This window comes from Cyclopterus lumpus, chromosome 11 (assembly GCF_009769545.1).
Source record: "Cyclopterus lumpus isolate fCycLum1 chromosome 11, fCycLum1.pri, whole genome shotgun sequence".
NCBI lineage: Eukaryota > Metazoa > Chordata > Actinopteri > Perciformes > Cyclopteridae > Cyclopterus > Cyclopterus lumpus.
The window spans coordinates 5,635,207-5,649,372 of record NC_046976.1 but is presented as its reverse complement, the minus strand read 5'-3'; the positions used below and the strand labels follow the sequence as shown (position 1 = coordinate 5,649,372).

At 45.7% G+C, this 14,166-nt stretch overlaps 1 protein-coding gene across 1 annotated transcript in view; it reads right to left on the bottom strand.

Annotated features, from left to right (window-relative positions):
* The window catches only part of samd12 (sterile alpha motif domain containing 12), an 84,982-nt gene that overhangs the window by 54,483 nt on the left and 16,333 nt on the right, over positions 1-14,166 (bottom strand). The window contains exons 3-4 of the mRNA XM_034545445.1: positions 12,807-13,015; positions 5,757-5,886 (exon numbers count right to left, since the gene is read on the bottom strand). Coding sequence (XP_034401336.1) covers positions 5,757-5,886; positions 12,807-13,015 — 339 coding nt within the window. The remainder of the gene's footprint in view (positions 1-5,756; positions 5,887-12,806; positions 13,016-14,166) is intronic.

The following is a 14,166-nucleotide window of genomic DNA, read 5'->3' as shown; positions in this document are numbered from 1 at the left end:
AGAGGAAGTAATGAAACTGGTCCAGCCAGCCGGAAAGACACACAAACACACGCCCACGCCGCGGATAATAAGCTGCCTCAGTCCTCCACTTGTCACAGCAGCGGTAGCCTCATGCTGATTCCACCGCCACTGATCTATTTCAGCTTGCCGATCATTATAGCGCGCCTCTGTTGGTTAGCCGCGGCAAACAACCTGCAGACAGAGCAGTCGGTACAGATAACCAAAATCACCGTGGAGCTAACGAGCTGTCCCGAGTAAGACAGGCCGCCCTGAATTTCCCGGGTCATTAAAGGGAAGGACTGCTGGCTGTGATTCCAGTGCTCCATCGTCCTGTCATGTGTGAAGGGAACATCACAACGAACGAATGTGGCGGCGGACCTTTTCCGACGACTCAAGTCGTGATTTGGAGCGACCTGCCGGGGGCTCACTGTCGGCTAACACGTCACAGAGCGTCGGCCCCTTGTGGCCTGGAGGTGATGCGACAGCTTCACCTCGTCTACTTTCAGCATGTAGATTGCGGCGGGGGAGGGGTCCCGTGTACTTTGCGAACAATCTTTGGACGTGACATAACACTCAATCATCATCATCATCATCGGAGGGGGGCAAAGGGTGCTGGATGAAGTGCGCCGGACCTTGAGGCGACCACAGCCCAGCGGCATCTTCCGAAACACCCATCAGCCGGATCAGACACCGGCAGCTCGGTGACGCGTGCTTCCAGAGGGCTCTGACGCAGATTTTCATATTTTTCTTGTGCAGCAAATGGGCTACATGGCTCCATATCGTTGTACAGCCGTGTGTTGCGCAACAGCAATACAATACCCCTTGAATCCCTGAATCGTGTCACGTTGTCGTGTTGATAACGCCTTTGATTGATGGGTTACTCCACTGCACTTGTATCCCCCGTCATTGAATTTGGGGCGCCTCATTACTGACTGCGCTGTACCTGCACCGCGACTGCGTTCCTGGTCTGTGATCCGCATCTCGCTTCAGTGACAGTAAAGAGTGTGTTCTGTATAATGAGCCCATCTGCGCTTTGTTGATGTAGCGGCTCCGCTGCTTGTCGTTCACACTCTCAAAGTATTTCAACTCCAAACTCTCCGTATGGAAAAATCGAGGGGCGACATTTGCAAAACATGCAATTGGCGGAGCCGTAATTAATTTGATGTCACACAATGATATATAATTACCTTCGCCAATGGCATCATTATGCGCGATTCATTCCGTCTGCGGATCAAATCGTCCCCCGAACAGCTCATCAGCAGCGAACTGTTCAAATTTCCCTTTTGGAAATTACACAAAAAAACAATGAGCTGCAGCGCCGGCAGAGTTCATTGTCTCATCCCTCAAGTGCTGTTTAGGCCTTTGTTGCTTGCTGGGTGTCCTCGTCGAACGCTTCTTGAAACAAAAAGCGTTTGACACCTTTTTATACTTTTTTCTGCGGCGCGTCAAAGACACCGCCGCTGCTTCTTTAAAGCGTGGGGATGATGGGACCGCCAACAAGGAGGGAGGTGAGGTTGAACGCGGTGCTTTAGAAGAACTGAAGTGGTCGAGTGTGAGGAACTGGTGGGTACGGACGGGCCACTCTTTTCATTAATGCACTAATATTACAGGCTATTAATTATTCAGAGCGATGCCTTATGACACCATAAGTCAAGCGGTATTACGAGGCTGCTCGAGTGAGAGAGTCTCATCGATGGATGGTTGAAGTGGTATTCCCAATGCACAGCATTTCCCGTTTTTTAAATTTTTTTTATCAAAGCTAAAGAAATTCCACACTTTGTTTTGTGTCTCTTTCAGTCTGGGTGTCTCGCCCTTCCAGTATGTAGATGGCTGTTACCAGGGAACCGTCGTCTCAATCTATCCACGGCTGTGGGATGCAGATTGACATCATTTCATACTAGAATACCTAAAGTTGTTCATTTGGCAATCTTTTACACTGGATAACAAACAAGGAAAGCCATTTTTAAATAACGTAGACTTCGTTACGGCCAAGAAGCACATTTACAAATTACTGAAAGGTTGGTAAAGCCGCCCCTGCAGCCAGCCTCTACAGCTGCATCCAATTCCTTGTTCGAATGCCTTAAGAGAGCGGCTCTGAAATTCCACAACGTGATGTAATGTAATGGGCCTCGCTGACAGAACATATAACTTAGGGGTGCCTCGCCCTCTTCCGTTCCCTTTGCTTTTGATGACTTCATCACACCTGATTGCATCCAAGGTATCGCAAATTGTGTGTTTAACTAATTCTTCATGCCGAGCTACTCGCCCACCCAAAAGAGCTTCGGCCTTGTAATTACAACGGATTAGAGACTAATATCTCATTATGCCTTAATATGCTTTAATGCCCTTTTAATGGCAGCTCTGGTGCTGAAGTCAAATGTCGACGGCGTGTCTGTTGGAGGTGAGGACAGGGGGGGGGGGGGGGGTTCCTGGCAGTGCGTGCTTGAGGAAGGATGGGAAACATTGATTCCTTTGGCTGAGGTTGCAGGAGCCCAGCAGGAAGCCAGCTGCTGCATAACTGAAGTCGCTTGGCTGCGAAATACCGCGGCGGTCCCTGAGAAGCAGGCGAAATGCGATTCCCCTCGCCAAGCGTTGTCATGCCAAAAAAGAGGGCGGACGCAAACGGCCTGCTTGAATTATGATCTGGAATTGAGAGCGCCTATTGATTTCGGTACTTTATGGAGGGATGACGAGGGAGATCCGAGCACCGCTGGCAGCTGTATCACAGTATTCTGTTGACGGATTGGGCCGGAAATATGGAGAGGAGACGTTATGGGTTGAAGAAGCCAATGTTCTGCAGACCCCCCCAAAAAAATCGATGCAGACACACACACACACACACACACACACACACACACACACACACACACACACACACACACGGTTCAAGGGCTGCAGCTATTTTACGCAGGTATGCTCAGATGCCCTTACGAAGGTTTGCCTCTCCACGCATGATTGTTTTCCACAACAATATTCCATTCATCATTTGTTTTCCCCCTTGTTTATTCTAATAGGGTGTAGAAGAAAAAAACGAGCTCGGCATAATATTTCAAAGATTGATTGGGATGCAAATTGCCTCGTGAGGCCGATCGTTGTGGCCAGGCCTGTTTTAATTGGGCTGTGTTAATGAATGCTGCATGTGAAGACAAACTGAATTACTTGCAGCTTTTTTGTGCATGTCATTATTGCCTAATTGTGCTGATAGGAAAATCACACACGTGTGTGTGTGTGTGTGTGTGTGTGTGAGTGAGAGAGAGAGATTGTACTGCATGTGGTTAACCCTTTCTTTTCTCTTGTACCATCCTGTAAAAATCATTACACCTTAATAATCAAACACATATCAGCAGGCTGAGTTAAAGACTAATACAGGAAAATGTTGTTGTTTACAGACTGTAACTGAATACATTAGGCTCGTGAGGCATTTAATCCTAAAGTTAAGATTCATTTTCCTTAATTAGATATGGCCCTCTTGAGAAATTATCTACCAACTGAGTGACTGCACTTGACATGATTTCTCTTTTATGCAACAAATGCTGCGCGAGTTAAGAGGTGTGTTTTCAGCTTCTGGAAGCACTCGTGTATGCGCTAGGGTTGTCACGATACCAAACTTATAACATCGATACGTTACCTGCCATAAATATCACGATACCCGATACTTACGATACGATACCAGAATTCGATACGATACCACAAATACGATATGATACTGGTATATTTATTATCTATAATAGTAATAAATAAAACATCTGTATGGTTCCCTTTTTACCAGCTTGTTCCTGCCCAGCTTGTTGAACACTTGGCATTAATATTAGTATTAGCCTACAGCAAGATATTAATGAAAACTACATAGTGGCATCATAGCATTGATTATACACGGCTATGTAGGCCTTTTGTCCGTATCTGACCAGATGACTACATAGTTCCTTTCATAGTATAAGCAATTGTAGAGTTCATATGTTATCTTAATTCATGGTATAATTATTTTTCCTTAACTTAAAAAAAAAACCCAGCATGTAGCCATTTAGCATCAATTGTGTTTCATTTAGTACACGTGTGTGCATTGTGACCTCATGATCATATAGACTGGTCGTCAAACTAGGCTCAGACTACAGTGTTAGGCTGTATGTGGGTGAGCTTAAGGTGTGCACCATGTTTATAATCACATTTGCTTACCTGTCGTTCTTTGAACTCTTTGTAAAGTTTGGGGTGTCTGTCTAAAAGGTGCTTTGCCATGTTTGACATGTTGCTCCCTGGTCTGAGTTGCTTTGAAACACTGTCTGCAATGTAGCCAAAGTATTTCCAGATTTCACTTCTGGCATCTTTTTTTTTTACAAAAAGCCGATGACGGTCGGTAAATGCTCCGGAGACTTTGACGCCATGTTTGTCTCCCCAGCGGAGCCCTGCCTGTTAGTGTGTGAGCGCTGCGCAGCCCCGCCCCCTTGCAGTCAACGCGCTGGGCAGCATTACGGGAGCGGAGCAGTGAGTGGGCTATGATCGTGCGCTATTTTAATAAAGTATCGATTCTGAAAATATGCAAAACCGTATCGTTTTGAACGTACTGGTACTGCGGTACCTTTTTAGTATCGGTACGCCGTGCAACCCTAGTAGCCTATGCGCCTTGCATTTCATCTGAACTCCTACCGCGAATAATTCCTTTTGCACGAGACTAACATAAGTAGGAACACTCTCTCTCTATTTTTTTTGTAATTGCAGCGGTGCTTCAACTCCATCTTGAACAACAGTTTCCAAAATGCACTTTAAAACAGCGGTTCGGCGAGACAAAATGCATCAAAGGGGGTAAAATGGCGAGGCCGCGAACCGTCATGGCCGCCGAGCGATTGCGAGTCGAGGAGGTCCTCGAAAAGCCACGGATACACATGTTAATGTGATCAGCCGTGGCTCCGAAGAGAGCGACGGCAAAAATTACCGGCCTTTTATTATGCGGAGTGTCGTCGGCGCCGGGGTGACCTTGAGGCGCCTCGTTAGCGAGGAGTGATTGACGTGGCGGCCGACGCGAGCAGGCGGTGACGCCGGCAGGCGAGCTGGCCGCGAGACGGACGGACAGACGGGTAGGCCGGGTGGCGGGGCTGCGGGGTGGCAGACAGAGATGGGATGTTATGGATGAGACGCGGCTTCCTCGACAGGAAGACATGGCAAATGGTTCAGAGGCCGTTTTCACCGCAAACAGGGGTGTTAGAGCACTTTGACCACACACTGTTTGTTTTAAATTTGAGGACCATAAATCTTTTGTTTTTCTTCTTTTTCTAAACGCATGAATATCAAAAAAAAAAAAAAATCAAATATAGATTATTATTATTTTAGAGAGATTATTTTTGGACTATTCAATTAGTGGACTTGCTCCACCGATCCCAATTAAGACTCCATGTAGCCTCTTCCTTAGAAGCTTTTTTTTTTTTTTCTTGCTTTTTTCAGGAGGCATCTCTCATATTCTTGGGCAGGTGCCCTAACAATGCACAAGGAGCCACGCGCCTCCAGTATTGATCGTGTGATCGCGGGATTCAGATTTGAATGGCCGAGGATGTTTCACGCATCTGGAGTTGACTTTTTTTTCCTCCAAAGAGAAAATATTAAAGAAAAATCGGAGAGAATATTGCCGCGCGAACGCAAGAATGGACCCGTACGGACGGCTGGACGGATAACTTTAAAAAACACAGCGCGGCGGCATGAAATAAAACAGGACCAGAAGACTCAATGGATGGCGTAGATTGGACCGCCGTCCATGAGAGACAGCGCACCTGTGATGTCGTGCTGTTTGAAGGAGTCGCTGTAGATCTGGTGCTGATTGGGGCAGTGCTTCTTCAGCCACTTGCAGACGTCCTGTTGGGTCCACAGGGCCACCGGCTTGGACAGCTTCACATATCCTGGCTGAGACGAACAGGGAAAAGCACATTTCAGAAACATTTCATGATCAGTTATACTCCTCATATTTTCACTTCAGAATCAACTTTGACTGAAGCTTGCTGAACTGTCCTTCTTTAGAGAGCCCTCATGTATGTACATGCTCTATTAAAGCCGGGGGCCACTGCTTATGGACTCCCACCTGCACACTTGGGTCAGAGCACGAGTTTCCAGGACTCCAGGAACCGTGGAATAAAATACAGTCGCCTGTCGTAGTCTTCCACCGACGGGTCAGAGGGCCGTCGAGTGACACTTTCCGCCCGACTGATCTTGTCATATTATATTTACTGGCTGCCGTGTGACATTTTCCCACCTCCAGGATCAATAAAGTATTCATCTTTTTAAAGTACAAGTGCAGTGGCATACGAGCAACACAACAAAAAGCAATGAGAGAGAAATGATGAAATGCCCTTTCATGCGCATGCTAAATGACCTTCTTCACAGCCATTGGCAGTTGCTCAGCCTGTTCTTCACTGGATCCATATTCCGCAAAAGCCCCGCCCTTTTCTGCCCTCTGATTGGCCAGCGCGTCTTCAGAGAATTTGTCAGGTTTGCCGCCGAACGACATTGGCGAGAGGTTGGCAGGGTTAATATTTTCAACTCAGACGTGGATGCTTGAATAAGGGTGGCAGCCTTGTGCACTGCTCTCATACATAATTACAATGTCCTGATTACGGGAGGAAAATGTTTCGTCCAAACGTCGAAATGATTCCAGTCAGCTGAGGGTTAATAACATGCTTAATCCAAACCCTGTCTGCCCATGCATTAAAAAAAAAAGGTACCCATTACCAAATAATGTTTCTGTTAATAATAATAATAATCCCATCATAATAATGTTGTTCTTTGTCAGAAAAATGTGTGAATGCTTAGAGAACCAGCATTATTTATAGCAGCTTTTATTGACATATTGCTACTTTGAACAGCTCATTACCACCAACACGTCTTTTTATTAACTATAGTGAAAACAACAGAAAACACAGGGGAGATCAATTCCAGTCGACGTGCATTTTGTTGTTGTGGAGTCCAAAGTGACACCTTCAAATATCTTGTTTTGTCCGATCAACACTTCAAAAATCAACAAGATACAATAAAAATGGAAAAACTAGAAGCAGAGTTATTTGGAGTTTTTGACAAAGACGAGAGAGAACTAGAATTCCACATCCATATCTGACCAAAATGACATCACTTCATCATTCTTACCCCTGTGGACGACTGTGTGAAATTGGCATAGCATATCAATTCTTGAGTTATGGCCGAAAAAAACCCACGTGTGAGATCACGGTGACCTTTGACCCGTTTTGGACGTTTGTCCCAAAATGCGAACGAAGAATTCCTCCGGCCGGCCGTTTTCCGAGCTGTATTCACGAGAATGGAACAGATGGACGGACAACTCGAGAAAAACATAAAGCCTCTGGCACTACATTTCTACCTGCTCAAGTTGACAGAAAAGTGAATATAAAATATACATCAGAATGAACGCAATAGGCAAACACACCGTGCACGTTATCAGCATCGCGCCTGCGATGGTTACGGGTTTGGACACCCGGCTCTCGAGGAGTGCTGCCGATGCTCTTACATGTGGATCGAGGGGGCTGCTAAAAATGACAAACGGAGAGAGAGGTGATTAACATTTCACGTCCACTCCACTTCAGCCTGCTCTCTCCAGGCTGCCGTTTGGCATAGCAATGGAAGGCAGAATAACAGGTACTAGAAGCTTTTCCTCTGCTCCCCCCCCCCCCCCCCCCCCCCCCCACCCCCCCCCCCCCCACACACACACACACTCCCTAGCTCTCATCTCGCTCCCCTGTATTCGATCATCTCGCTCGGTCCGTGTCAGATCTATCACGCTGTCTTTCACACTTCCTCTCCCCACATACTGTAGCTCTCATCTTTCCCATCTCGCTCCCTCCCTGTCTCACTTTCTCCCTCTCACCTGTTTCTTATTATATGGCACCGCCTCACTCTCTCCCCCTCTCTCTTGTCTCTCCACAGCTCCTTCCCACTCACTCACTATATGTAGCGTCCCGGTGAGAAAGGGGGAAATTGGAGGAGATGTACATGCTGGGTTTTTTTTGGGCTGGGTTTTTTTTGACAGTCAAAGCGCTGTCGAAAAACAGCGATCGCTCGGCAGCCTGCGTGGTCGGGTGAATCCGCAGGGGCAGGAGGGGGGAGAGGAGGGCATCGCAGGAAGAAAACCACATTAACCATTAAACACATCTCAACTTAACGCTAATTAACCCTGACTCGAGGCCTGAGGCAGCAGGAGGGAGAGAGAGGGAGAGAGAGAGAGAGAGAGAGGGAGAGAGAGAGAGAGAGCAAGGGGAGGAACGAATGGAGAAAAAGTAAGAGAGGAGGAATGTTTGTGTGGGAGGAAAGGGGGAGTTTTGAAGGGTAGCGGGTAAGTAGCGAAAGGAGGAGAGGATTCTGGGAGTTTGGAGTAAGGCAGGACCGACAGATGGAATAAAAGATGGAGAGCAGAGGGGGGAGAAAAAAAGAAGAAAAAAAAGCTAGTGCTCCGGAACGGACGCGGCAGAATTTGACCCAAGAGGTTCTCTCATTTTTCCATGAATACATCTGTGAGTCAATGGCCATCTGTGTTTTACATTCTGCACTGGTTTGGCCCGTAGCGGTGTTGCTGAGGCCGGGGCACAATAGGTGAGCCGGTGCCTTTCCAGCCAGCAGGCCGGTCGGCAGAGCCAAGAGGGCAGAGAGGAAACAGCAGAGGGAAGAAAACACGAGTATACAATCACGCTCAAAGAGCTGCGTTCAAGAGACCCGGGGCCAATTAAAGATTTGAGTGACAGCGCAGGGGTGAGAAGAGAAGCCGGCTTTATTTTTAAGTGGGATACGTCTGGGGAACGGGCACACACACACACACACACACACACACACACACACACACACACACACACACACACACACACACACACACACACACACACACACACACACACACACACACACACACACACACACACACACACACACACACACACACACACACACACACACACACACACACACACACACACACACACACACACACACACACACACACACACACACACACACACACACACACACACACACACACACACACACACACACACACACACACACACACACACACACACACACACACACACACGTATATATATATATATAAATATATTTCCACATGTGAAGCCCAGGCAGAGAAAGCATCCAATCACCGTGTGTGCCAACGTGCGTGCGGCGTGTTGCTGTCCTTGGCTTTAATTGATAACTGAAAGCCCAGTGCAGCTACCAGTGTTCTTCATCGTTACCTTAGCAACAGAGCAAAGACCACCTCAGAAATTAAAAAAGACGAGGAATAGGAATAAAGCCTTAAAGAGGGAGGGGAGGAGGGCAACCCACAAGAAGAAGGAGGAACCTCAGAGTCTGGAGTAAAACAGCCACACATTAACGACCACAGTGGAGAACTATTACCATCGTAATGAAGCACGTAATCGCTGATAAGTATGTAAAGATCCAAAATGAATGCATTAATCAAGAGGCACATGCCGCCCCCCACCTATTGTTTTTGTGGAGACAGTGGGGGAATACAAACAAACTAAATAGGGGGAGCTGTGAAGTTGACTGGGAGTGAGTTCGATCCTCCCAGTCATTTGGAGTCCGAGATCGCTGCCTCTGATTGGAGGGTCACATGGCTGCCCACTTAATTAAAACTACAGCAGCGATTAGAGCATTGTTCTCGTCAATGCTGCCGCACTGTTATTTGGTATTAAACCGGTCACAAACGCCTCATAACGTCCCACATATTTCATGGTTGTTGTTTACTTGACCAGAAATATAACCACGACTCTGGACTTTATTCAACCAGTTCCCCCCCCCCCCAATAATTTCCTCTTTGACAGCAGTTTATCAGAAACCATTACAGCTGTCATTATTGAAATGTTGTTATTGTTGTTGGGGATGAAACACATCTGCAGCAACCAGTCAGAAATGCGTAAAAGTATATCAGGAAAGGGAGATTCAGTTTCTGCATTTAGCACTTTTTCTAGAGATGTAATGCATCTTTTATGAGGCGATAGTTAGTGAACTACATATTCGTATGTGCAATCTTTTCAAGGACAAGGGAGGTGAGCATGATGAGGTCGAGTGTTTAAGACTTTTTCTTGAAGATGTCTATTCATTTAACAGAGAAATGGGGATATTTTCATTAAAATTGAGAACTTAAATTTTTACAGATAATTTCACGAATGAAAACACTGTTACAACCTCTACTGATTTTAAATATAAATATAAATATAAATATATATATATATATATATATATATATATATATATATATATATAAACATACACACAATAACTGAAACTTTGCAATCTCAAAATGTCAAAAGTTCTTATTTTTGAGAATTCTTTGAAAATGTATCTTGGAGGTAAATTTGTGTAACTAATGGTTTTAACCCAAAATTTGCTGCAGCAACTTATGAAACATAACAGAGCATATAGTCGTATCATCATGTACTTGCATCATAATGATCCGAGCCATTTAACACTCTAAACTTTCATTATTTGCATGGGCGCCTAACCAAAAGACAATAAATCGATTACAAATTTATGACTATAACAGCTTGACACACACTGCTGAACATGGAATAAATTGTTTATTTCAAGGTTTAATAATATACAATGTACTTATTAGCAGATAAGGACTAGTGTTTAGTGACATCCAGTAGTTACAACAATGATAACTTTCATATAGCAGAATCCACTTATGTGTGCAAGGAAGCTTAACTCTGCTAAAACATCCGTCTGACTCACACATCCTGCTCTGACTTGTCAGTATGCAAATCCGTCGCACACAAATTCCGACTTCAATTTCTCAATTTATTTGAATACGTCTTTGAAGAACACCAGGGACACTGGGAGTGATCCTCTCCTCCACCCCCCCCCGCCTCATGTCACGCGGGTTTATACTGCCCTCTAGTGTTGCAACTAGACACTGCAACCGCTCCTTTGAGTGGGACTGGACAGAGAGGGGGGAGGAGGGCCACTGCCATTAGTGTCATGTTGACTGAGTGAATGGCTGTTTGAGACCCGGAGCCCAGGGTCGTCTGCCCCCATCTCCTCCGCTCAGCTAATTAACAGCTCTCTCTCTCTCTCTCTCTCTCTCTCTCTCTCTGTCTCTCTCTCTCTCTCTGTCTCTCTCTCTCTGTCTCTCTCTCTCTCTCTCTCTGCCAGAGCTGGCGGGAGATGAAAATTCCTCTCATTAATTAATCCATTGCATACAGGCGTAGAGGATGGAGATGAGATGCGTGTGCGTGTGCACTTGTGTGTGTGTGTGTGTCCGGAGAGCTGTGGACGGCTGACGGAGAATAACACGCTGCGCCCGGATGAATTAATAAGCCTGTGTGAAAAAAAAGAAGAAGCCCACTTTACCCCCCCCCCTCGCTGCCCCTCGACCTCGGGACTCCGTAGGGGTCCATGAAGGGCAGCAGGGTGCTTGAACACTAAACGTGATATATTCACCTCGGGGCTTGATGTCGATTGCGCCTGAGACGAGATGATTTGTTACGGCCAACACTGCTTAGTGCCTCGCGTCGGAATCCTAACGGCTGAACCGCCGCCCCATTAAAAAAATCCAGAGTGTTCAATATTTGAAAATGAACACTTGCTGATGTGAACTGAAATGACTTTTCAGGAGTGGGCTTTTCAACAGGGGGGGGGGGGCACGTAGTAAGGTCTGGATTCATTGCGCCATGTTCATCATAACATTTTTAGCTCTGGCGTCACATGTGTTCAATACGCATTTGATTGATCAGATCTGAGGCTCTGGGTCCTCTCCGGGGGTGAAGGGGCCGAAGCAGCTTCCCTTTCTCCCGGATGTACAGGGCGTGACATCACTGAGGCCGTAAACGCTCCAACTGAAGGTTTTTCCCTGCGACTTTAACTGCTAACAGTGACGCTAATGAGTCGACCTCATCCAGCTCAACGCATGAATAAACACCACGTGGGCCTTGGCTGCGCTGCGTGGTAGAAGAGATCGCCGTTCAATGTAATTATAACCTCTTCTGTAGTTGATCTTTCAAACCTAAATGAAGAGAAAACATTCTTGTTAACTGCATTCCAGAGACACTGAGAGCGCCGTCCGTTAATTCATTTCAGCTAATGCAGCACTTCCCCTCCAGGTCTCTAATTCGATTCATCTCTAAACGGCTGCGATGCTGCGATATGAAATGACACAACGATGACGCCTGCAACAAAACAACAAAACACAAAGCGCAGATGGTATGTTGGACATTGGGGATTATGTGGGGAATAATTAATGATGTAATGCTCACGCCGGCATGCGAACATGCGAACAGCAGAGATGTCGTGGGCCAACGCCGGTAGAAAGCAACGCGTCGGCTTCCTCTGCAAATCTTTTTTTACATTGGGTTTTGGAATATTGCATTAAAAAAAAGCTCTGTGGCAAACAAACGTTCAGCGAGCCACAACTTGTTTAGAAGTACAAACGTCTTCTATTTGGATCCAACTTATCGTATCAAAAGTATAAGTACTTATTACGCAGAACAGAAGCCTCAGGAATAAAAAATTATAAAATTGGATCATACCTGCTGATGCTTTAATGTGTGAGAATCATAATCGTATTTATTGATTATATTTTGTACTAATAATCTAATTGGGGGGAAAAGGAACTGGTAACTCCAGGGGGACACTTCTATAAGCAGGCACTGAAATTAGAATAAGTTGAAAGATGCTATAATAAAACAACGTGTTTACGCATCATGGCCTCGGAGAGCCATCTCCCCCAAAGTGCTCATTTTTACTGACAATTATTTAGAGTAGAGCGCTAGGAATGGAAAAAAAAATATGATGCTTCCCCGGCCAACTCTCACCCGTGACAGCTCCGACTCGGAGACGGAGCGGTGCGGCGGCGGGCGCCGCTGGTACACGGGCGGGCTGGCGTCCCGGTAGCTCGGGCTGTCGTCGTCCAGCTGCACGGCCCCCGCGTCCACCGACTCCTCCTCTTCCTCCAGCTGTGACGTCATGTCCTCCGGGCACATCTGGTGGTCGATGCCATTCTGGCTCAGGTTGCAGTGAACAGCTGTGTGGGGCAGGGAGGTCAAAACAAAAAGGACAGATTGAGGCGATGGACACGGGTAGAAAAGTACACTCAAGTGCATTTATCAGGTACTTACTACCCTTTATGTATCAAGAAGTATTGTACTAAAACTGCTCCACTCAAATGAAGTTTACTGTGGAAATGCTTACATTTTAATTGTTCAGTACTTACGGCTTCCAAAGTAGCACTATGAGCTTAAATCACCTTAGTTAAGACTCTTTAACACCTTAGTAGTTATTGCTGCTCGGTCGACTGATGAAATATGATGATTTTTGATGATCCATCTGCGAGCATGTGGAATCCCACCAGGTCCTCACATTGAATGCTGCGCTGCTAAAGGTCCACTAGATGTCAGCAGATAATGGTGGATGAGCAGCTATCGAGTCTCAATGCTACAATAATACCAGGGTGTTCCAACTCAACGTGTTTGACCATCCAAAGACACCAGCGATAAAAATGAATAGACAACTCATTTAAAAGTGAGACTTCCAATGAACAACATTGGAATCTTGAAGCAAGACTATTTAACTTGCTTCCGATTGCAAATGAAAAAAGTTAAATTCATGAGCAATTGTCAACCATTCACGTCACAAAAGGCAAACGCTTTTAACCCATTACTCATAACACTCCAATCACTTCACAGACTCCACTTCAACCTGTGCAATATAAATACTGTGCATAATAGTTATATTTATATTTATTGTCTGTATATATAATATTCATTCAGTTACTGTAGACTCTGCACTGTTTCTATTACTCTTTTTCTTCACTTGTCTCTTGTGTGCATTTACCCTTTGCTGCTGTAATCCGGTAAATTTGCCCACTGTGGGACTAATAAAGGATTATCTTATCTTATCTTAAATGAGACACGACAACAGCTTTTTCCATCGTCAGCCAGAAAGAAGCATCTTTTTAGTGAAAAAGAGGCTGCTGTTGCAGAAAAGCCAAAAAGAAAAAAGCAACAAGTGGGCCTTTAATGAGAGATCAACAGCTTTAAGGCTCTAAATCCTTGCAAAGTGCTTACTTGTTGCAGCAAATTGGCAGTCAAGTTTGAATCTCAGGCGCACGACTTGAGAATGGAGATTTAAATCCACTGAGTAGCAGTATCTGCATGTGAGTGGAGACTCTATTCT